We start from the raw sequence: 24,408 nt of genomic DNA, 5'->3' as shown, positions 1-24,408 counted from the left end.
AACAGTGGCGAACAACGAAAACGAACAAAAACTAATAAATAATCTAAGTCTTATGAATCACTCCCAAAGAAAACGGGGTTTAAACTATCAAAACTAGTTTGATTGTAGGAACAAATGAGAGGAATAGAAAACACTTTGGTTTTGATACTAGTTTAATCTCAATCGTGAGAATTCCCTTATTTATCGATAACGCGTATATTTATTTAAAATCCTCTCTATACGATATACTTTTGACCGCTTTTGTATAGTTCGTTCACCAGGAGTTGGCACTTGTCTCCGCTTTCATCACGTGGTATCCGACGATACTATATCCTTATTTTTGAGAGAAGGATGTGAATAAAGCCCCTGAATTAGACAGGCCGACTCATCATCTATTTTTGCTCCAAAGAGCTAACATAAGCACAATACTAACGTAACGTTAACTTGTGAACTTTTTTGCTTGCTTGATAGGTCAGCTCTGATAGTATAGGAGCCTTAGATGTGAACAATCCTGAACAAGGTTGCTATTTGGCGATTCTCTGACAAAAATATTTACTTCGCAATCTTTATGTGCATTTTTTAACATTAAATATTTCATAAATTTGATGATATTTCTTACTTTTGAGTGAATAGTTCGTTCTTTTTAAGACATTTTGCTGGGAAAACGGCAGTTTTTAAATTTAAAATATATTTAATTAGATAGAGAAACAAAAGGTGTAATAGCAGATGATAAAGCGAAGTAAGTGGTTGTAGTTGTAGTTAATTTACGTCGCACTAGAGCTACACAATGGGCTATTGGCGACGGTCTGAAAAACATCCCTGAGGATGATCCGAAGACAGGCCATCACAAATTTGATCCTCTGCAGAGGGGATGGCACCCCTGCTTCGGTAGCCCAACGACCTGCACGCGAAGTCGAGCACTTTACGGTAGAACAGTTTAACGAGGACCAATACCGCACACCCTCGGTCCCTACACAGACTGCTCCAAGTGGTCACCCACCCGCACACTGACAGCAGCCAGTGGTGCTTGACTTCGGTGATCTGCTGGGAACCGTGTCTTAACGATCAGTCCACTGCGGGACAGTAAGTGATTGAAAAATAATTCTCTGTTTGCATTTGGCGTGCATTTAGAGTTGTCTCAATTTCAAGAGCGGAGACGTTATCTCCTCTTACTCCCTCGCTGAAATGAACTCTTCGTCCGAGTAGGTGGAGCCAAGCGCCAACTCCTGGTGAACGAACTATACAAAAACGGTCAAAAGAATAATATTACGATATTCTTTTGACCGTTTTTGTATCATTAATTGCCACGGAATTTGGTGGATTTTCTTGTAAACAAAATTCGCCCCTTTTGTGCGGCTTGGAAGTGCGTCGTTTCTTATTTCATTTTTCCAAAACTAATCATGTGATCAAACGCTGCTGGACTTTTCTTCTTTTCTTTGCATTTTTTTTTTTAAATCCAACAATCGGGCTTTTTTAAGGATAAAATATCCAGCGACACTTATTAGCGATTCATACATAATCCTAGAGAGAACAACAATGTGGTCTTTTTAAAGTTGCTTTTTTTTGCGTTCATTTTGGGACGCACTGTGTACAGAAATTTAGAAAGTAATATTGAAATATCGAAAATTAGAACGAAATACTATTTGACCCTGATATAATGAAACCGCAATATAATGAACATAACACCGGAAGTTCCTTTAGAGTAGACTCAAATTTCTTTCTTTTGCAGGTATTTAAACAAACATAACAGAATTTTTAGGCTATGTGATCCAAGTCAAAATTTTTGATGGTTTTCTATTGATGGACCAACATAATCTTGATGATAACCATCAATAATTCTTTCCTGAACCATTATATTTTTTAATGGTAACCAACATAAGTAACAATCACCCCAAAGTAGGAATTCGGACTGATGGTCCAACATAAAAATAGCAACTTATTTTGATGGTTTGTTCATGTTAAACCATCAGAAATTTCCATCATAATTTTTTAGAAATTAAATGTTAGAACGATCATGAACAACCATCTTCCCAGTAGGAATTCGGACTGATTTATGATGGTCCAACATTAAAAAAGAACCAAATTGTTTTGATGATATATTCCTAAGAACCAACAAGAATTCCAATAAAACCATCATGGAAAGGTTTAGTTGGAACCATCACTGATCATCATGGATTGTTCGTCCATGAGAATCAAAATTCTCTTGATGGTTCACCATCATAGTGTATTAAAGTATCATTTTCCACCATGGAATGATGTAAGTTTGTTGGCATATCAAAAACCATGAACACGTAATGGAAAATGTTGGATGACCATCATGAATCGCACTGAAACCAACATAAACCGTCAAATTGTCTTAGATGGGACCATCCAGAATTTTGACTTGTGATAGAAAGACACTTACCAGACACTTTCCAAAGTAAGCGATGTTCCTTTTCTTCTCCAGCAGCTCACACACGTTCACGTATTCATCATTTTGGGTGTCACACACTGCTGGCTTATCTTCACAATTGTTTTTACCCACTATGATTAAAAAAAAAAAGATGATTCGCAATTAGTTTTATTCTCACGCACAGTTCTTTATTTCATAGTTTCGTTTAGCACCATTTTGCAAGTACAGTCGAACCCCGATTTAACACTAATCATACCATAACCGGTCAAATGACCGTTTAAGAACTTTTGCATCGAAAATGCCCTTATCATCTTATCGTTTTTGCACATTTCACTTCATGACTTTTTCTAACAATTATATTATGTTAATGTTCTACTATTATATATATTTTTTTTGCTCGATTGAATCTATGCATTGCCCTTCCACTTGCGACGTTCTAAAATGTCAGGATGCGATACGTAAACTCCACCAATTTGGTAAAACTGTATCGCTACAATGGATTCCCGGGCACTATGATATTGCAGGAAATGAGAGGGCTGATGTTTTGGCAAAGAGAGGCACAAGAATTCTCCAGGCTCTTAGTAGCCCAGTCTCCTTTTCAACTTTAAAAAGGATTGTTAGATCAAAAATCAATGGAGATTTCCATCACCAATAATCAAAAAGGGTAAAAACCAAAGTGTGGAGAGATCTTCGACAGAACACCATTCCAGACAGGCCGCGCCGAGAAGCGGTGGCTCAGTTTTGACTATATACCGGACATGATTGCCTAGCCGCACACCTGTTTCGTTTAGGGCTGGCACCTGATCCCTATTATTCGCTGTGCAAGAGCCAAGCTGTTTTGGATGGCAGCCACATCCTGTGCTGCAAGGCCCTCAGCGGGTCGTCGTCTACCGAGCGATATTTGGAAGCAAGAGCGCTCCTGAGGAAATTACTTTTTACTTTATTATTTTGTTCCTGTGTCTTTGCCTTTTAACAAGTCAATTCACCTCTGCCATTTGAAATAAATAAATAAATTATTTGTTTTTTTGTATTTCGTTTGTTTCGAATAATATTTGTCATCTACCTATTTCTACCACAACCGGTCATTTGACAGGAAGAACAATTTATTGCTTTATAAGGTTATTGGATTAGAAATGACGTTGTCATGCGTATTTAACGTATTGCATTCGATGAGTTGCACATTTCTGCAAAGACTGTTACGTAGCGAGTTCAATCAGAAAAACTCTGAATTCAAATTTCAAGAAAGTACCTAAAATTTTAGATTGGCATTTTTGTGTCGGAAAAAGTGACAAAAACTAAATGTTTTGGTAAGTAGCTTATATTTTATCTTGATAGCTTTACTTCATTTCTAACTAACTGTTAGTTTCGACATTTTTCTGAGTAAAAACTATCAAGGCAGCACAAGCTCTTAGAAGAAATAATATTAATTATAAGAATTATAATTCTTACACATTCTTATACTTATAAGAATCATAGAAATAATAATGATTAGAAGAAATTTGTTTTACGGAAAATGTACAATGGAAACACCCTGTATGAGGAAAAAATGCGTTGAATTAAAAATTCTAATTCTTTGTGTTTGTAATAGATGATAATTGGCAATATACAACTTTGTTTAACTAAGTTTTTTTTAGTTTATACCCTTCCTAACATCCATATTTCATACATTTAATCAAGAAACACAAAGTTCAGTCATTAGACCGACTATGGTAGAAATAGGTATATATTAAGGGTTGGTATGTTTATTGTTAACGAATTCATGGGGACCGAAAATATTCGCTAAATCGAGGATAATTCGTAATATCTGGGGAAGAATGAAAAAAAAAAGATGACTAACCTTATGAAATATCCTACCAACTATAATAAGCAAATACACAAAATAAATAGAAAACGTTATATTTAGGAATTTAAAATACAACGAATGATGACGCGCTGATTAATTTGAAATTTTAAAGCTTAAAAGTTTGTTTATTTCCTTGGATTTCTTACTTTAAAAAAGTTCTTTTTCGACGTCATGAAGAGAAGAAAATTGCTGCATTAGGTTAAGTTTTCACTGTTTCTAAAGCATCAGAAAAAGTAACAGTTATTCACTGGAGATTGATTCATTATAATCGATTTCAGAATCGCTATTCATTGTTTCCTATAAATCTACTTCATTAACTTCATAAAATTCGTTAAATCGCGAAGGTCGGTAAATAAGGGTTCATTAAACCGGGGTTCAACTTTATTAAATTGCAATCTTTGTGATCAATTTAAAAAAAAAATTATTCGATAAATTCAAAAGAAGTATTATATAGAAGTGTTAAAAGAAAGTCTGTAAAGAATAATATTAGTGGTTCTAAAAACAGGGTAGAGTGAATCATTCTTTAAATGCGATTATGTTAATAATGCGATTAATATTTCATGTAACAATAATGCAAAAACGTTTCCCCTAAAATCTATTGAAGCGCGTTTAAACAATGAATAAAACTGAATGTCGCATTGAAACAGTGATTTTCACACCTAATTTAGGAAAAATTGTAAACTAACTTATAATTAATATTGCAAAACGGGAACGTTTATTGAAAGTGGTCCTTTTGAACTGGAATAAATTATTATCTATTCAAAGTTTCGGATATTTAAGTGCTACCAACCATTTGTTTACAGAGAAGATTGTAAAACTGTTCGGCTGCAATTTAAGCATAAACATCTTAGTTAGGTATATTATTTATTAAAACCCGTTTCCATTGATACGATTTTAATTTAACCCATTCATTCAGGACCGGACCTTCCACTACGCAAACCTGGACAAACGCTTGAAAGAACCAGAAAAAAAATTTACAATGCACGAAATCATTTTATTTTATGACCGTCGTTGAACAGTCAACCCAATTTTTGGGTTTACGACTACTAGTGTTCAACCACGTAGCTTTGTCATTTTGAACAAAATCCAGAAGACAAGGGAACTCCTGGATCAAGTATTGGGTAAAATTTGCTTCCGCGGAGGACTTTTTGTTGGAGCTCACCCGCATTTGCGTTATATGGAGAGAAAGACCAAGAGAACTTTCCATGGTTAGCCTGACTGCAAAAGGACTCTAACCCATGAACAGTCTACCACTGAGGATATTTCACGTCAGCACTGTGGTCGGTGCAAGCCGGATGCGGGATTCGCATCAACCAGCCATTACTGCACAAAAACTATAAGAATTAAAAACGTGAGATTAGAAGGGTGTGTAGAGAGCCTTGGAGGCTCATGGGGTAGAGCGTTAGCCTTACAGTGAGGTAAACCGATGGCTGGTCGAAACGAATCTGCATCCGGCTTGCACCGACCACAGTGCTGGCGTGAAATATCCTCAGTGGTAGACGGATCATGGGTTAGAGTCCCTCTGCCGTCAAGCTAAAGGTGGGGGGTTCTCTCGGTCTTCCTCTCCATCTAACGCAAATGTGGGTTTGTTACATCAAAAGGTTCGTAACGAAAGTAAATTTCTCCTAATACTTGATCCAGGAGTTTCCTTCTTTTCTGCCTTAGATTCACAAAATTACAAGGCTACGGAGTCGTAACATTAGTAGTCGTAAATTTCTACGTAACGCTATTTTTTGGATTTCATATTTAATATTCTCCCTATTTGTTAAAACTCTAATTTGGAACTTTTTGAATATGTTTGCTTATGTTATTAAACTTTTGCGCGCACTTCGAGTTACCGGTATGTCCCTGGATGCCCCTATGCAGAGGCGGGGGTTAAACTAGTTATTAGTAGTCGTAAACCCAAGATCGTGTTAGCTGTTCAACGACGGTTATGAAATTATGAAACCCTTTTATGATTGAAACTTTAATAAACATTTTTTCTTCTTTTTCACACATTTAATGGGTATCCCTGGTATAAATAAATCACGAAACTATCATTGTTATGGCATGACAGCTATTGTGCTGCTTTTCGTTGGCCATTCAATTAACAAGGAAATAGATTTCATTTTACTGAATACATTTAAATTTCAGGGGGGTCCCGATAAATCATTTTCAGTCACTAAGTATTTGCCATGAGAAGACACTTCCTAAATAGTCTGAAACCATTTTACTCAGTTTAATGCGATCGAAACCGTCATATAACAGAAACTTTCATACTCATTAAATACTTACCGCAAATGTATTGGGGACATTTTTTCTTTAGAGTCAAGCACACTTGTCTTTTTGGTACACACCTACAAACAAAGAATGGCCATGTGATTTTTTACAATCTACAGTTGATTCTTTTTGAACACACTAAATTTTTTACATCTCCTTTTTACACCTAATAGTTCGTTCACCAGGAGTTGGCACTTAGCTCCACCTCGTCGGACGCAGAGTTCATTTCAGTAAGAGCAGAAACATCTCCTCACTTTAAAACGAAACAACCCTTAATGCGCGCCAAATGCAAACAGTGAATTCTTTTTCAGACACTTACTTTGCTTTATCATCTGCTATTATACCTTTTGTTTAGCTAATTAAATATATTTTAAATTAAAAAACTGCTGTTTTCCCAGCGAAATGGCTCAGAAACGACAAACTATTCACTCAAACGAGAGGAATATCAAATTATGAAATATTTATTGTTAAAAAAAATGCACATAACGATTGCGAAATAAATATTTTTTTCACTCAATCGCCAAATAGCAACCTTGTTCAGGATTGTTGGAGAAATAGAGAAATAATGGGAATAGTATTGTCGGATACCACGTGGTGAAGGCGGAGCCAACTCCTGGTGAACGAATGGTCTTCAATTTTTATTTCACAGTAAGATTTTAAAATATTAGCAAAGATTAACAAAGATTCAACGTGGTTTGAAAAAAAAGTTTGTTCTTTATTGGAAAGCTCTTTACCATCGAATCCATAAACTTTTCTCTCGTTTCTCACCCTAAATTTCGTAACTTGAGAAAATTCTGAAAAGGAACACAACGAAAACAATGATTTGATTCTGTCGATTATCTGAATCGCGTTTATAATAAAATGATGACAGTTTTATGCAAAGGTTCTTTTCAATCTAAAAAATAAAAAAAAATAAACGTCTTTTATCGAAAATTGTAATTCATTTTCAGTTTATACACAGCTCTTGACCCATGAATTCAACTGTCTAACACTTAACTTTGATGAAAATTTAACTCTTCAAAATAACTTTTTTAAAATAGCAAATAGGTTTTAAAAGGTTGTCGCGAAATCACAAATACAAGTGAGTTTTGGCTATACTGAATTGAATAACTACATTGGCTCGATTATCTCTAGAACTACTGGTTTATGCGTGAACCTTCTAAAATTAAAACGAGATCTGTGACTATTTTCTCTATTTTACGCACATTACTCTAATCCAAAACTCTGGAGAAAAACAACCTTTTATATAAAAACCTTAAATCGAGGTTGAGTGAGGGTTTTGAATCGTGAAAAAAATCCTTGAATAAAGCTAGTCTCAAGCTTAAAATAATCTTAAATCTAGGTCATTATAAGGTTTCTTTTCGCAAAGTCTTGTGTGCTCAGCTAAAAAACTACCTTGTCATGAAATTTTAATGGACAATGCCATTTGATTTTATCGCTAGTGTGACGTCAGCTAAAACGTCATTATGGACCTAAGTGACCATTTTACTTATATGACAATACTTTTTAAAAAAAGCTTTAAAAAATATTTTTTAATCCTTTTAGGATGAAAAGTTTGAAACTGCAATATTTTTGCTTTATTGAAAAAAGGTTTTCAGTACAAACATTTTCGTGACAATAGAAAGAAAATTCCGACACAAGGTTGCTGTAAGGTTACATGCTTTTATGGGACAACTAATCCATGATTTTAAATATTTTATAAAACTAGTGAAGTAAAATATCAACTAAAAATGTAGCAAAATTAAAAATAAATTTTCCAATAAATTACAAAAGGCATTAACAAAAAATGCACTTGCATTTCAGAGCAAAATTCTCTACATAACTGAATTCAAGAATCTCTGATACACAGAAGTTACTTTTTCGAAAACAGCTTATTTTATTACGATTTTCAACTTATGCCAAAAATAATTTAAAGAAAAAAATCTGATTCTTCACATTAAGTATATCCAAATTAATTTGTCATTCTTTTGTTTTGTATATTCACAACTGCTAATGAAGAGGCCCGGGATTGCCTGGTTGGTAGGGGACTTGGCTCATGTCCAAGTGGTCGTGGGTTCGATCCCCGCAAGCCGAAAACTCCCCGTGTAGTAAATGGTGACTGGTGCGCGTTAAATCTGTCGAGTCGCAAAGTCCTCCATGTTCCTATAACAAATCAATACCTCTGGGGGTACTGATTCAGCAGTTTCCTTGTTTTCTGGATTGGTTTAAGATTACAAGGCTACGGAGTTGAACATTAGTAGTCGTAAACCCAAAATTGGGTCGTCGGTCCAACGATAGATCTATCTATCTATCTATCTATCTATCTATATATATATCTATCTATCTATCTATCTANAAAGGTGGGTAGAGAGCATTCACCTTCCAATAATGTTAACCGGGTTCGAATCCTGGCCATGCCTGGTCGATATGAATTACACCAACTACAGTGCTGACGTAAAATATCCTCACTGGTAGACGGATCACGGGTTAGAGTCCCCTTGCCATCAGGATAACTATGGGATGTTTTCGTGGTTTTCTTCTCAATGTAACGCAAATGCGCACTGGCCGAACAGTCTCCGTGTAGTAAATGGTGACAGATGCACATTATATCTGTTGAGTCACAAAGTCCTCCATGTTCCTATAACTGGGGGTACCGATCCAGGAGTTTCCTTGTCTTCTGGATTGATTCAAAATTACGAGGCTACGAGGTTGAACATTCGTAGACGTAAACCCAAAATTGGGTCTTCTGTTGTTGTTGACGTATGCCTGCTTAGGCAGAGGGGGTGCGATTGTTCTTGTTTTCCAGTGGCGCCATCTATGGGCAAGACGACTTCTGCCAAACCATACGTCGCACCCGTTTATAGGGCGGACCCATTTATACATCCATTCCTTCAGCCACAGATCGCAATTTTGACCGGAATCAGAGAACGATCGATCTCCAATCCAGTACCCCCAGAGGTATTGATTTGTTATGGGAACATGGAGGACTTTTGCCACTCGACAGATTTAACGCGCATCAGTCACTTTACTACAGTCTTCGGTCGGCGGGGTTCGAACCCACGAACTCTCGAACATAGGCCCAGCGCCCTACCGACCAGGCTATCCCGGCCCCGGGTCTTCCGTTGAAAGACGGAAATAAAATGAAATATAAAAAATAATGCTAATGATCTTCCACAAGATCACACACATGTATGTTTTGAGACATAAATTTTCTGTTAGTTAAATATTAGAACACAGTTAGTTAAAAAAGTTATGTTAGTTAAAAAACAAATATAACTATTATTTTATTAATGTAGAATAAAGGAAGTAACTTGTTAAGAAAGAAGAAAGAGTCATACTCACTTTTTTTTGCTCCCACACGTGTTATTTACACACGGATCAGATCCACATGGACCTGCCTTGAAATGATTCTCTTTTAATCCAGCACATCTAGAATTGAGAAATTATTTGTCATTTAACCAGTTGAGTTCAAACACCTTTTTTTTGTCATTTTTTCAATTCCTTCTAATTAGTTCACACTCTCCCTACATCTTGTTCAAATTTTCAATCCTTCATTAAATACTTTTTATTTATACACTCCATTAAATTGAGATGAGCGAAAAATGAAATGGAATTTTCTGATGGGTTAAGCGTTAGTCATTGTTTTAAATTTTACTATAAGCTATTCAGTTTTTCACATATTTTAAAAATAACATCAGTGATCATTTTTAACTTATAGCTCTATTTGAACAAAAAAATAGTTTATTGCGCACATTAAAATATTTAATTATTTTATATTCGTTGTGTCAGATAAATTCAATAAGGAACATGACGTGTGGTCCACGTCACCAAATTTATACTTTTATAGTTGTCTAATAGTTGTCCTTTTTTTTTCTTTCAATTCCTGCTACTAGTTCACACTCTCCCTATTATCTCGTTCAAATTTTCAATCCTTCACAAAATACTTTTTATTCATTCACTCAAATACATTGTTTTTAAAACTTCTAGTGGATGACATTTGATGTTAATACAGTTTTATTTCAAATATTAATTCATTCATTAAATTTAATTCATTCATTTTAGTTTTATAGGTGAGAAATTTTTTTTAATTATTTAATTAAAAGTAACTAAAGTAAAATTTTTTCTTTGTTGACCTAAGAAGGAATCTACTTTAATTTTTTTTTATTTTTAATATTACTTGTTTTATACATAAATTACAAAACAGTTACTTTAATTATTACCTTATTTTCTTATAGTTTTATAATTTTTTTAAAGAAAAAACATAAAATCTGCATTCGAAAATTTGAAAGGACATTATTTTTCATTTTAAGATCATTTCTGATGATTTTTAAGAGATCTTTTTTTAAACTTTTCAGATCATCAATGAAATGTTTAAGAAAGTGCTTAATAACAAAATTAAAAAATTTCTTAGTAAACTTTTTTTATAATTTTATAACAAAAATTATATTTTTTTCAGCAACTGCACATGTTTGTAAAATTGTATGTGAAAAAATCCATTAGTAGATTAAATCACAAAGCTTATACTTGTTGTCTACAAAATCTTGGAGGGATCATAAGAATTGAACGGAAATGGCTTCCCTATTGTGTTTGTGCCTTTTATTTATCTAAAATTATCTTTTCTAGTAATTATTGTCAAAAATTGCATTTAAATGGGTTCAGTTTAAAATATTTAATTGTAATTTAATGATTTTGGGGCAAATGTGACAAGATCGCTAAATTATTAAATTACTATAAAGCAGAGAATGCTATTTTCGACAATAAATTATGGAAAAAATAACATGAAATTGAGATAATTTAAAAAAATAAATAAATCAAAGGCGGAAATATTAATTGCACGGCAGAAATATCAAATTCAAAAATGAATAAATAAATAAAAAAAAATAAATTGTGATCGCCTTTTGGCGATCCCAGGTTACACATTGGCAAAATGGTTGTCTATTTTTTATACCCTTTTTATTTCTGATATTCACCTGAATTAGTGTCGAAAACGATCCAGTGTGAACTGTAGGTTAGAATTTCTGCTTCTTAATTAAAACAATTAAAACAAAAATATCGTTCAAATGATAAAATTCTCTTTTATTCACAACTCAAGAAACATTTATGTGATCTCTCCGGTCCCCTATCTCAAAAATAAACTCACCCACTTAATGCATAACAAAATTAAAAGTGAAAAAAAAAATTATCAAACAGGAGCGGTCTTAATGGCATCACGTGCAATGACGACGCATGCGCGCTGTTTACTATTACTCTCGAACACAGTTGAAAAGTGTCATGACGTCCAAATAAGGTGCACACGCCATCAAATCCAAAACAACACCCACTTTGCCAATGGGTCACAAAATTTTACGCGTACTTGAAATCATTAAGGAATAAATAGTGAATATTTACCCAGCTATACAAGGATTTGTATACGTTTTGCCATTTTGTCCGCAAACAGGGGAATAATAATTTAGACAGGAACAAAATGCATCTGAAATATAAATATATTTTAAGAAAAGAAAGAACGAAACATATTATTATGCACAATATGCAAAATAAAAAATCTTTTTGATCTACTTATTCAAGTACTAACTTGCTATCTTCGCAGACTAACCTCTCAGACAATATTTAAAGTTAAAAGAATAAGACACGGAAAGCGTATCTTCTTGGAGTAAACATCACTTTTCTCGAAGATGACTCTTTTTCTATTTTTTGTCAAACATAAATATGCTTATTCCTCCTAATTGTATTTCATTTTCAAGTCTTTTAAATTTATTAAATTCAAATACTAGAACATTTTAATGCTTAGTCATAATAATAATAATTAATAACAATTAATTATTAAATAATAGTGTGGTGATCTGCCTACTACAACTCAACGCTGCCAGTCTGGTATTCCATAGCAAGGAGGAACACACATAAAAAAAAGAAACTAATGTTTTATTTTTGCTTTTTGATAATTCACCTGCTTTTAATATGTACTTTATTATTATTATTCAAGGCTGTTTAATATATTATATTTTATAACAAGAAGTGCGTCTGCTTATTTCTCACAAAAAGTATTCCTCCACAATAGTTATCATCTTTTATATTTCCTTTAATTTTTTATTAATTTAAAATATCATAAACTTTATTAAAAAAAAGTCAGTTCTTATAGGTTATTGGCACTATACAGTAAAGTTTGCCATCAAGTAGAGCAACTTCTGTACGAATTATCGAATAAGATATTATTGTGAATTTTATTTGTGTAAAAAAAAAATATTGACACCAGTGCATAAATGAGATTAATAGGGAGCAATATATTATTGAAATGCGTACTCACTAGTCGCGGGTTTATGGGTGAAAAAACATGATCCTTATAACTGTGTATTCCAAACGTACATAAATTATATGGTAAAATTCTAGAATAGCCCACCTCTTGGCGACTTTTTGAAATCTCGACAAGTTGGCGATTATTACTTTAAACGTTGATTTTTGAATATAAAGAAACTACAAATTTAAATTATTATCAATTTATTTGTTATAATTTAAACTGTTTAAATTTATTTAAATATATTTATTTACTTAAATTTATATATTTGAGTACACACGTTATACTCAAATATATGATTGGGTCACATTATTAAGAATAATATAAATTGGCAAAATTTTTTAATCTAGGTTTAAAAGAAATTAAATAAAACTGTTTGGTAATACTATTTTAATAAATGTAAAGACTTAACTTATAAAAGTAAATACCCATTTGTACTTTTAGCTTGAACATTGAATCGAAATTATTTTTTGCTTTAAAATGTATTGTCACACAGCGTAGGGACCCACTTGAGTACTCTAGCTAGTTGGAAAGACGATAATGAAGAAATATTGCTTACCTGATACTAAATTACTCAATCCATCACATGTTCTGATACATCTCAATTCACCACTGAAGCAGAAACAAACTGTACAATTACTCACATACTGACTTTGGTGCCCTATTTGACAACAATAACATTCCATTATTTCACTTCAAAGGATATATATATATATATATATATATACAGGGCTCGAAAAAACTCAAAACTTTTACCCGTCCCCGAGGACGGTTTGTCCAACAATGAACCCGTCCTCCTTTGAAACTAACCCGTCGCTTCTAAATAAATCAAAATATTATTTTCTCTTATTTATTACAAACATTTATATAAATCGCACAATGAATTAGTACTTACTAGGATTACAAATACTAGGATTGCATTATACAGTAATAAAAGGAATACTAGGTTACTAATAGGAACCTAGTATTTCTTTTATAAAATAATTTATTTCTTTTATGAAATAATTTAAATGACAAANAATACCCATTTGTGCTTTTAGCTTGAACATTGAATCGAAATTATTTTTTGCTTTAAAATGTATTGTCACACAGCGTAGGCAATTTAAGCGTAAGCAAGAAAATTAAGAAAATCAAAAAGTTTTATTTTCTGCGCATATGCTGCAAGTATATAGAACTTATAAAATAAGTTCAAAATGTAGATATAACATGGAATTTCATTTATTCATTTTATTTTCTCTTTTTTACGCCATATTTATTACTTAATTATAATTTTTTAGTGCTGTTCACGCCACTGTATTGATATATTTTGCTTCAGCTACATTGATAGAATCCTCTTGCCGTCAGACTAACCATGGGAGGTTTTCCGTTTCATGTAACGCAATTGAGGGTAAGTTCCATCAAAAAGTCTTCCTCAAATGCAAATTTCTCCCAATACTTGAACCAGGAGTTCTCTTGTCTTCTGAATAGAGTTCAAAATTACATGGCTACGGAGTGGAAGATTAGTAGTCGTAAACCCAAAACTAACTCAGCTGTTCCACGACGGTTATAAAATTTTGTGGTTATAACTTCCATCAAAAAGTTCTCCAGAGAAGGCAAATTTCTCCTTATGCTTGATCCAGGAGTTCCCTTGTGTTCGGGATTGGGTTCAAAATTACAAGGCTACGTAGTTGAACATTAGTAGTTGCAAACCCACAAATTGGGTCTGCTGTTTAATGACGGATGTAAAATTTGTACCTTATAAAAAAATAAACAATCAGCTATAAATTTGTTGAATCCCCTTGTTGCCACCAAACTAACCGTGGAAAGTTTTCCTCGCCGTGCAACGCAAATGTGTGTAAATTTCATCAAAAAGTTCCTCCATGGCGGCTAACTTGTTCCAATGCTCGATCTTTTCAGGGTTGGTTTCAAAATTGCAAGGCTACGGAGTTGAACATTGATAGTCATAAAATCAGAATTGCATCGGCTGTTCTATGCCGGTTATAAAATAAAATAGCTCATTGTGACGTGAATAAAGTGCGATTAACTGTGAACAGGAACCATAGATTTCCCTGGGTAGTCATAAATTCTGCAAATTAGCAGCATGGTACTTCATTTAAAACGTGAGAGCTGTCATGAAACTGTTTGCTTTTATTTCATAATCCATTCAGGAGACAACTCCGGTGGTTATGAAAAGCTTCCAGATTCCACATGGAATTAATAAAAATTTATTTTGAATAGCAGCTGTCTCGTTGATTGTCTGTCCATCATCGAAGCCATTTTCAAAATGGTTCCCTTGTCAACTTGTCCTCCTAATCGATAAATTCCTCGCCAACTTGTTGAGATTTGTGGTATAATGATAAGGTGACCATTCAATGACAATAACGCATAGATATAGTTCGTTCTCCAGGAGTTGGCACTTGGTTCCGCCTTCATCACGTGGTATTCGACGATACTATTTAGCTATTTTTGGGAGAATGATGTGAACAATCCTGAACAAGGTTGCTTATTTAGCTATCGTCTGACAAAAATATTTATTTCGCAATCTTTATGTGCATTTTTTTAAACATTAAACATTTCATAAATTTGATGATATTTCTCTCTTTTGAGTGAATAGTTTGCCCTTGAGACATTTCGCTGCAATATATTTAATTAGATAGAGTAACGAAAGGTTTAATAACAGATGATAAAGCGAAGTGACTGAAAAAGAATTCACTGTTTGCGTTTCGAACGCATGAAGGGCTGTCTCAATTTCAAGCGCGGAGACGTTTCTCCTCTTACTCGAACTGTACGAACTCGAACTGTACTCCTCTTACTGAAACGAACTCTTAGTCCAAGGAGGTGGAGTCAAGTGCCAACTCCTGGTGAACGAACTATACGTTGTCCATGATTGCAAAAAGAATGCTTTTTTGTGATGTTTAAAAAAAAGTGTTTCCTCGTTCCTGTAAAAATAAATTTTTGTTTTGAGTTTTTCCAAAATTGCTCCTGGATAAGAATACTATAACTCGCATTTATTTCTGATTAGATTATTTTAACCCTAAAACGAATAGGAAAGAAAAGAAAGCTTACGTATTTGTTTTCCGAGAAAGGAGCAATTCCCCTTGTTTAGGCAGGATACAGGGAGGCAGTTGTCTATAGACCCCTGCTTGTTACAGTAGCAAATGGAATTGCAATGCTTCCCTTTCGAAATCCTCGGTATTACTGTATAAGTACCGCCCGGTACTATCAACTGAGAGACTGCACCCATCCTGCAACCTGAAAGAAATTATTTGTTTCTTATTGCTGTTACTAACACAAGTCAAAATTCTCATCAAATGGTTGATGTTGGTTTCAGTGCGTTTAATGATGGTCCGACATCATTTGATGGTCACCATCATCCAACATTTTCCATTATGATTTCATGGTGTTTGATATGCCAACAAACTTCCATCATTCCATGAATCTTCTCTAATACCATGATGGATAACCATTAAGAGAAGTTTGATTCTCATGGACCAACAATCCATGATGGTCCCAACTATATATTTCCATGATTTTTTAACGGAAATTCTTATTTGTTCTCAGGAATATACCATCAAAAGAATTGCTAATAATATTGGACCATCATAAATCAGTCCGAATTCTTACATTAAGGTGAAGGCTACTTATGTTGGTTACCATCTAAAAATATAATGGTTCATGATGGAGTAATTGATGGTTACCATCAAGGTTATGTTGGTCCTTCTATGGAAAACCATCAAAAATAATTTTGACTTGGGTAGTCAATAAACTGCTGAGTCACTTTTTTGGGCCCCTTATCGACTCTTAACAAACCTTATTAAGCTTTTTTATATAAAACATGTTTCTCTATAAAATATAATAATTTTGTAGTTAAATTTGGATAAAAAAAAAGTGAACTCGTTTTATTGTTGAGAGTTCTGAATCGCTCGAAAAGTTATATTATACCTAGCCGAATTTACCCTCTAATCGTTTAATTAATCCCAAGTCAAAATTCTTGATGGTCCCATCAAAACATTCATGATGGTCCAACGTCATTTGATGGTCACCATCATCCAACATTTTCCATTAATGGTGTTTGATATTTCAATAAACTTCCATCTTTCCATGATGGAAAATGCTACCTTAATGCTATGATCGTTAACCATCAAGAGAATTTTCCATCTCATGGGCCAACAAACCATGATGATTCGTAATGGTCCATGATGGTTCCAACTATGCATTTCCATGATGGTTTAACGGGAATTCTTGATGGTTCTCAGAAATATACCATCAAAACATTTTTTTTCCATGTTGCACTATCATAAATCAGTCCGAATTCCTACATTGGGATGATGGTTGCTCATGATCGTTGCAACATTTGGTTTCTAAGCAACTGTGATGGAAATTTCTAATGGTTCAACATGAACGAACCATCAAGACAAGTTACTATTTTTATGTTTTAGCATCATAAATCAGTCCGAATTCCTACATTGGGGTGATGGTTGCTTATGTTGGACATCATCAAAGAATATAATGGTTCACAATGGAATTATTGACGGTAAACCATCAAGATTATGTTGGTCCATCAATGGAAAACCATCAAAAATTTCGAAATGGGAGGAAAAGAAACACGTCGTGGGATAAAAGAGGTCGCATTTCGAGCTGTGTCTCCTGCTTTAAGTGTTTAATGGATGGGATACCTGGTAGGCAGATGAATGGGGAACATGATTCTCCTGATTGGCAGCTTCTGTTGACGAGGCACACTTCATTTTTTCCACAAGAATTGTTAGCTTTGCAAGGGTGGGTCACATCTGCGGCTGTATGGCTGTATTGACTTCTCTCTGAAATAATCATTTAATCATTCATCATTTAATCTGAAATAATCATTTAATCAATAATCGTTAAAACATCATTTCTTTTTAAAGAAAGTGAAAAATATTGCAACTTCTTTACAGTTTCAGACGGTAAGTTTCATTACTTCTCCACTAAGTCCCTATTTTAAAGATTTATACTCCGAAAAAATATCCAATTAATGTATGTTTTTCGCGTGTTAATTGGCGTAATACGTGTAAATAACACAATTATGTGTAAGTTTGTATATTTGTGGGACCTCTCCGATGTCCAACCTCACTATAGTTCGTCCACCAGAAGTTGGCTCCACCTCCTCGGACCGAGAGTTTATTTCGAGAGTAAGAGGAGAAACATCTCCGCTCTTGAAAATGAAACAACCCTTAATGCGCGTCAAAGGCAAACAGTGAATTCGTTTTCTGTCACTTCGCTTTATCATAGATTATCGTTACTCTAGCTAGTTAAATATATTTTAAATTTAAAAACTGCTGTTTTCTCATCAGAATGTCTCAAAAAAAGGACAAACTATTCACTCATAAGAGAGAAATATCATCAAATTTATGAAATATTTAATGTTAAAAAAATGCACATAAAGATTGCGAAATAAATATTTATGTCATACGATCGCCAAATATCATCTTTGTTCACATCCTTCTCCCAAAAATAGCGAAATAGTATCGACGGATGAAGGCGGAGCCAATAGCCAATTCCAGGTGAACGAACTATGTAAAATTTTGGGAACGCATCGCGAAGATAAAACACCCAATATTCCATGGACACAAAGATTGTTTGGATGTTTTTTTGAGACGCTTATACACGTAAGAATCCGATCATTAGTATATTTTTTAATCTTAAATATTGATTGAAATTACTTTTGAATTTTACTTAGTAATTGATTGATTTATTAGCCTTTTTAAACACTGGATATTTTATGTAAAAGTCTCTGAGAAAAAGTATGCTATGAAAGGATCATTCAAAATTCACGCAATATTTAAATGTTGAGCTATTTTTGAGATGAAATGTTTAGATAAAAAAATACAGCAGACGTTTTAGATTTATGGAACAGATTTTATTTGTTGAGCAATATTTTCAGCAATGTTGAGTCATTCTTTGATCGTGTAGTATAAGAAGTTTGCATCAGAATTGGCCAAACAAGTCATTCCATTTTGTTTTGAAGCTTAAGGTTTAAGAATTAAAAACGTGAGATTACAAAGGTGTGTAGAGAGCCATGGTGGCGCAGGAGATAGAGCGTTCACCTTCCAATGAGGTGAACAGAGTTCGAAACCCGGCAACGGCACATCAAAACGAATTCCGCACACTGCTTGCACCGACCATAGTGCTGACGTAAAGTGTCAAATGATTAAAATACAAGTAAAATGAATTGCAAAGTAAGGTATATATTAAACAAAATTTTGGAGTGGGTGAAGTGAAGTTGGAGAGTTATAGTGAACGGAGGGTGCTCCAAATGAAATTTTCCCCAAAAATGATCAAAATAATCTTTCTTCTTTTTATTGTTTATTCATTTTTTTTATCCTATCTCATATCAGGTGCTGTTGGCTCGTCAGTAACATTCTATAACTAGTCAACAACTTAGTGGGTCGGTCTTTTAGGGGGGTGATATGGGAGCGATTTAAACTGTGATCAGATACTGTGGCGATCTGAGAAGTTAAATATATAATTTGTCTAAAGTAAAACTCCAGCAATTCTTCTGGACCCGTGGCGGTAACTTTGACAAAACGAGGTATAACCATTTTAAGTATGGGTGTGGGGTCACTGTTTAGGATAGGCGAGAGAAAGGGAATCTTTTTCCTCACTGTATTGTGTTAGCCCTAGAATAAAGAGAAACTACCCTCCCTGAAATGCGCTATTCTTGTTTCCATAGCAGCAGCATGCCTGAGACTTTGTGGAGGGGGGAGTTCTTACCGTAGACAAACTATAGCTGTCTTTGTCATCAAGTAAATAAAGGCAAGGAGACATACCTAAGAAAGGTGTGAGTGAGATGCAGGGAGAATTGATTTCTGGTGGTGACAAAACATCACAGAGAGTATCGGGTGTCTGACCTTCCATCAATCTGCTACGATCAACACAATGACTCAGGAGATTCATGCAATCATTCCTAAAAATACAACTTATTTTATTCTTTAACACTTTAAAATTATAATTTTTTTCAGACTATGTCACTCAAAGGCTATGACAATATTCATGTTTTAATTAAGTTTTTTTTTTAAATAAAATATTAATGTGTGCGCAAATTCAGTCCTAATAGAGGGGTTCTAACAAAGTGAATTAATCCTAATTCTGTCCTAAGAGAGGTGTTGTGGTTCAGAGGATAGAACTCTCGTCTCATAATTTCGAACGCGTCTCGCACCGACCACAGTGCTGGTGTAAAGTACCCTCAGTGGTAGACGGATCATAGGTCAGAGTCCCTTTGCCGTGAGGCTAACAATGGGAGGTTCTCGTGGACGTTTCGTTTCGTCTATAGAGGATCTACTTAACGTAGAGAGCAAAATAATAACTTTTGATTGAAGGCTTGGACTTTCACTTAGCGATCTCATAGAGGCGCGATGGCTCAGGGGATAGAGCGTTCGCCTTCCAATGAGGTGAACCGGGTTCGAATCCCATCGATGTCTGGTCGATACGAATTCCGCATCCGGCTTGCACCGACCACAGTGCTGATGGGAAAATATCCTCAGTGGTAGACGAATCATGGGTTAGAGAGGGGGATTTTCGTGATTTTTCTCCTCGATGTAACGCAAATGCTGGTTAGTTTCATCAAAAAGTCCTCCGCGAAGGCAAAGTTTTCCCCATACTTGATCCAAGATTTCCATAGTATTCTGAATTAGGTTCAAAATGACAAGGCTACGGAGCTGAACATGGGTCCTTAACTCAAAATGGGATTGGCTTATCAACTACTGTTATAAAATAAAAAATAAAGTGGAGGTAACAAATTGGAAGAGTATATTTGACAGTGTGAGTAGTGATGGCTCTTGATTGTCGTTGTGAAGAATTTTACCCTCAACATGAAGTCTTCCCAGATCGATGGGTACCAGCTCGTCTAAGGATAAAGGCGTTCGGTGCGCAATCCTGCGCACATTGCCATCATGCCGTTAGATACGAATTTAAGTCAAGAGGATCATGTCTCCCCCATGTCTCTATCACAATGGTTGGAGAATTTCGGTACACTATAACCGGGACGTCACTATATCCGTTCCGCAAACAATTTTAATTAATCTTTCCAAATCCCCCACTCCTTTTATCACACACTGTTTAAATAAATGATCAAAGAAATGAAACACAAAAATGACTGAAATAATACGTAGTAACAAAATGTCAAACTTTAATTTTTATTACTCTTCGCCTTGCGTACAAAAAAATAAATAAAAGTAGTGATTTTTAGCTGATGCTCAATTCTTAAAGTCAAATATGGAAGCACTTCCCGACATTTATGTTATTCCGGTTTTTAAACGTGTTTAATCAGCCATTCGAGCACATAAAAATAATCTCTCGCTTAGCAAATTCATCGGCTTTGACTTGAAGCATTTGTCCAGATACTGGAAGATTGCGGCTTCTTTGAATGCTGAACCCATTCAATAACGCTATTCAATAAAGAAGCAAACAAGAAAAATGCTTATTGATTCCATGCTATAGATGGTTTTAAAAATCGGTGTATGTATTTATCTTGAAGTAGAAATTAAAAAATATTTCACAAAAAAGAAGAAAATAAATCAGTCGAAGACAGAAAAAAGTTCATCTTATCCAGCTTCCTCTCTTGTTTTGTTTCACTATATCCACAAAAAATAACATTATACGTGCGTAGCAGGGCACGGGAGCTAACATTTCGTTCACTATATCCGGGAATTCACGATAAATCGTGTTCACCATAGCGAGGTTTGACTGTATAATGTAACTCTATTTCGAACATAGAGTGTTTTCTTTTTTCATCAGTGATTCNATAAGAAATAGTATACACTTGAATAAGTTTTCGAATAAAATATACACAACTGACCTGCATATCATGCGGGAATGGGCTTTTGTCTGACATGGCTTGATTTGCAAGGCGCATGCAATCGCTTTCCATGTATCTGGATAACAGTTGACAATGTCCAGCACTGGAATGTCCACTGTGGGCATCCGGATCAATCCGTGCTCCCAAATCTCCACGTCCATTTTAGCAGCCTGGTCCGTTCGAGCGTCGCAATTTCGAAATAGCTCGGTGGGTCGGTGGTTGAAATGGGTGCAATAGCTCAGACCCTCGCACCCAAGTTCGCACGGTTCTTCGACTGCAACAATTATTTAATATTTTGTAATCCAATTTTTGCAAGCTCAAATCCCAAAAAGCATGTGAACTTACGGCAACCTTGTGTCGGAATTTTCTTTTTAGTGTTACGAAAATGTTTGAACTAAAAACCTTTTTGTCAATAAAGCAATAATGTTGCAGTTTCAAACCTTTTATCCTAAAAGGATTAAAAAAAATTTTCTAAAGTTTTTTTAAAAAAAGTATTGTCACTTAGGTCCTAAATGACGTTTTAGCTGACGTCGCACTAGCGATAGGATCAAATTACATTGTAAATTAAAATTTCTTGACAAGGTGGATTTTAGCTGAGCATACAAGACGTTGCAAAAATAAATTTTATAATTACCAAGATTTAAGATTATTTTCATCTTGAGATTAGCTTTATTAAAGGATTTTTCGCGCTTGAAAACCCTAAGTTAATCTCGATTTAAGGTTTTTGTATGGAAGGTTGTTTCCCTAGATTTTGGATTAGAGTAATGCGCGTAGAATCAACACCTCCTAGAAAGAACAGGCCTCAGCACGGGTTACCATAAATATCCCTTAGTAGTCCAAACGTAAATGACATATTTTGTATTTTCAACCACTGCGCAGCTAAGTACCCTTTCTCCCCTGATATCTTTCTTATTTTTCGTCTACGGCGAAGTTAACTTCGTCACATCGGACTACTAAATTGATCCGTGCTGAGGCCTTTCTACTTCTAGGAGGTGTTGGTAGAATAGAGCAGATTCTCAAAGATATCGTTTTAAGTTTAGAAGGTTTACACGTAGACCGCATAACAAACCTTTTTAGGTTTACATTAAAAAGTTTTTGCTGAGAGAAAATAAACCTTATTTTGCTATTCGGGAATGTTCAGTAACTTTTCTGAAACAGTTGTTCAAGTAACGAAGACATCATTTATTTTAGATAACAAGTTTCATATTAATCCCAGAGAGCAAAATAAGATTTATTAAAACCTAAAAAGGTTTGTAATACGGTTTACCTGTAAACCTTCTAACCTTAAAACGAGATCTTTGACGCTTATAACCCTAATATCCAAAACCTTGGAAAACAATCTTCAATATAAAAACCTTACATCGAGGTTGACTTAGGGTCTTCAAGCGTGAAAAAATTCTTTCATGAAGCTTGTCACAAGGTGAAAATAATCTTAAATCTAGGTCATTATAAGGTTTCTTCTTGCAAGCGTCTTGTATGCTCAGCTAAAATCCACCTTGTCATGAAATTTTAATGGACAATGCAATTTGATCCTATCTCTAGTGTGACGTCAGTTAAAACGTCATTAAGGACCTAAGTGACCATTTTACCTAAGTGAAAATACTTTTTTAAAATAGCTTTAAAAATAATTTCTAATCCTTTTAGGATGAAAGGTTTGAAACTGCAATATTTTTCCTTCATTGAAAAGAGGTTTTTAGTACAAACATTTTCGTGAGAATAAAAAGAAAGTTTCGACACAAGGTTGCTGTAAGGTTACATGCTTTCTGGGATTGAATCTAACTCTTAATTATTCTAAAAGCGTGAAATAAAGCGAATATTTTAATATCTCATCATAACGCAATACAGCACATAAAAATGTCGGATTATTCTTTGCAGCTGTATTGTTACTTCGAAAAACAATAAACTCGCTTACCAATTCATACACTATGAAAAGTGTGTGTTAATACCGAATCTAGCATTACTTTAAATAGTTATAAATAAGAAAGTTTAATCGTTGTTAATGAATTATTCTTGCTTGGAAACTGACATAATTTCGCAAGAACATTCCACAGAAACAGAAGTGTTTTGATATTCTCTTAATATGATTTATATAAATCTGTATTAAATAATATCTCATTTCTTATTCGAATTTTCTCAGTGTATTAACAAATTAATTTAATTTTATATTGTTGAAATAAGAGTTTTTATAGACTTATTTCACAAAGACTAACAGATTTTGATTGAAATCTGTGTCTTCTTTTTTAAATAGGCGCTCTATTATGCAGATCACGAACTACGGGTCAAAATTAGAAAATGTTGTAACTCGCCGGTGGCCAATTATCTCATTTTTAACAGTGACTTCTTCTTTAAAAATTGCAAAGAGGTTGAAGAAACTGTTGATAAGTGAAACATTTTCATTAAAAATGAAGAATAATGCGTTATAAAGTAAACTTTAGAATGTTATAAAATAATTTATTAAAAAAATAATAATAAAATGCATATTGAATGCATTTTTAACAAGAAATGTGTTAGGGGAGAGTGGGATCAATTGTAACATTTTTTACTTAACTATTTTTAACTAACAAAAAATCCAATATATTATTAGTATCAATTGACAGACGAGTAAAGTAGACTATCCTCTACTAGAAAAAGAAATAAATACGTTATTTAAAATGTTATTATATTAGTTATTAACAATTTTTGACAGTCGTGCACTTGTTACAATTGTTCCCACTTACGGGGTCAATTGTAACAGTTCATAAATTCAACTAAAACATAGTTAATTATACATATTATCATAGTTGTGATATATTTTTTTATTGATCAAAATAGTAGTGATATTTTAGGAGTAAAAATAATAATGAGCAGAGACCTAAAGG

At 34.1% G+C, this 24,408-nt stretch overlaps 1 protein-coding gene across 1 annotated transcript in view; it reads right to left on the bottom strand.

Moving 5' to 3' along the window:
• Window positions 1-24,408, bottom strand: part of LOC107440939 (reversion-inducing cysteine-rich protein with Kazal motifs) — a gene marked incomplete in the record, with an annotated part of 83,779 nt that overhangs the window by 3,970 nt on the left and 55,401 nt on the right. The window contains 9 exon segments of the mRNA XM_071180939.1: window positions 2,384-2,502; window positions 6,489-6,550; window positions 9,795-9,881; window positions 11,841-11,922; window positions 13,301-13,402; window positions 15,787-15,972; window positions 17,397-17,537; window positions 19,524-19,660; window positions 21,551-21,824. Of these exon segments, the coding sequence (XP_071037040.1) occupies window positions 2,384-2,502; window positions 6,489-6,550; window positions 9,795-9,881; window positions 11,841-11,922; window positions 13,301-13,402; window positions 15,787-15,972; window positions 17,397-17,537; window positions 19,524-19,660; window positions 21,551-21,824 (1,190 nt within the window).

Source organism: Parasteatoda tepidariorum, chromosome 5, assembly GCF_043381705.1.
Source record: "Parasteatoda tepidariorum isolate YZ-2023 chromosome 5, CAS_Ptep_4.0, whole genome shotgun sequence".
In the NCBI taxonomy this organism is placed as follows: domain Eukaryota; kingdom Metazoa; phylum Arthropoda; class Arachnida; order Araneae; family Theridiidae; genus Parasteatoda; species Parasteatoda tepidariorum.
The sequence above is the reverse complement of the archived record's forward strand: the minus strand, read 5'-3'. Positions and strand labels throughout refer to the sequence as shown.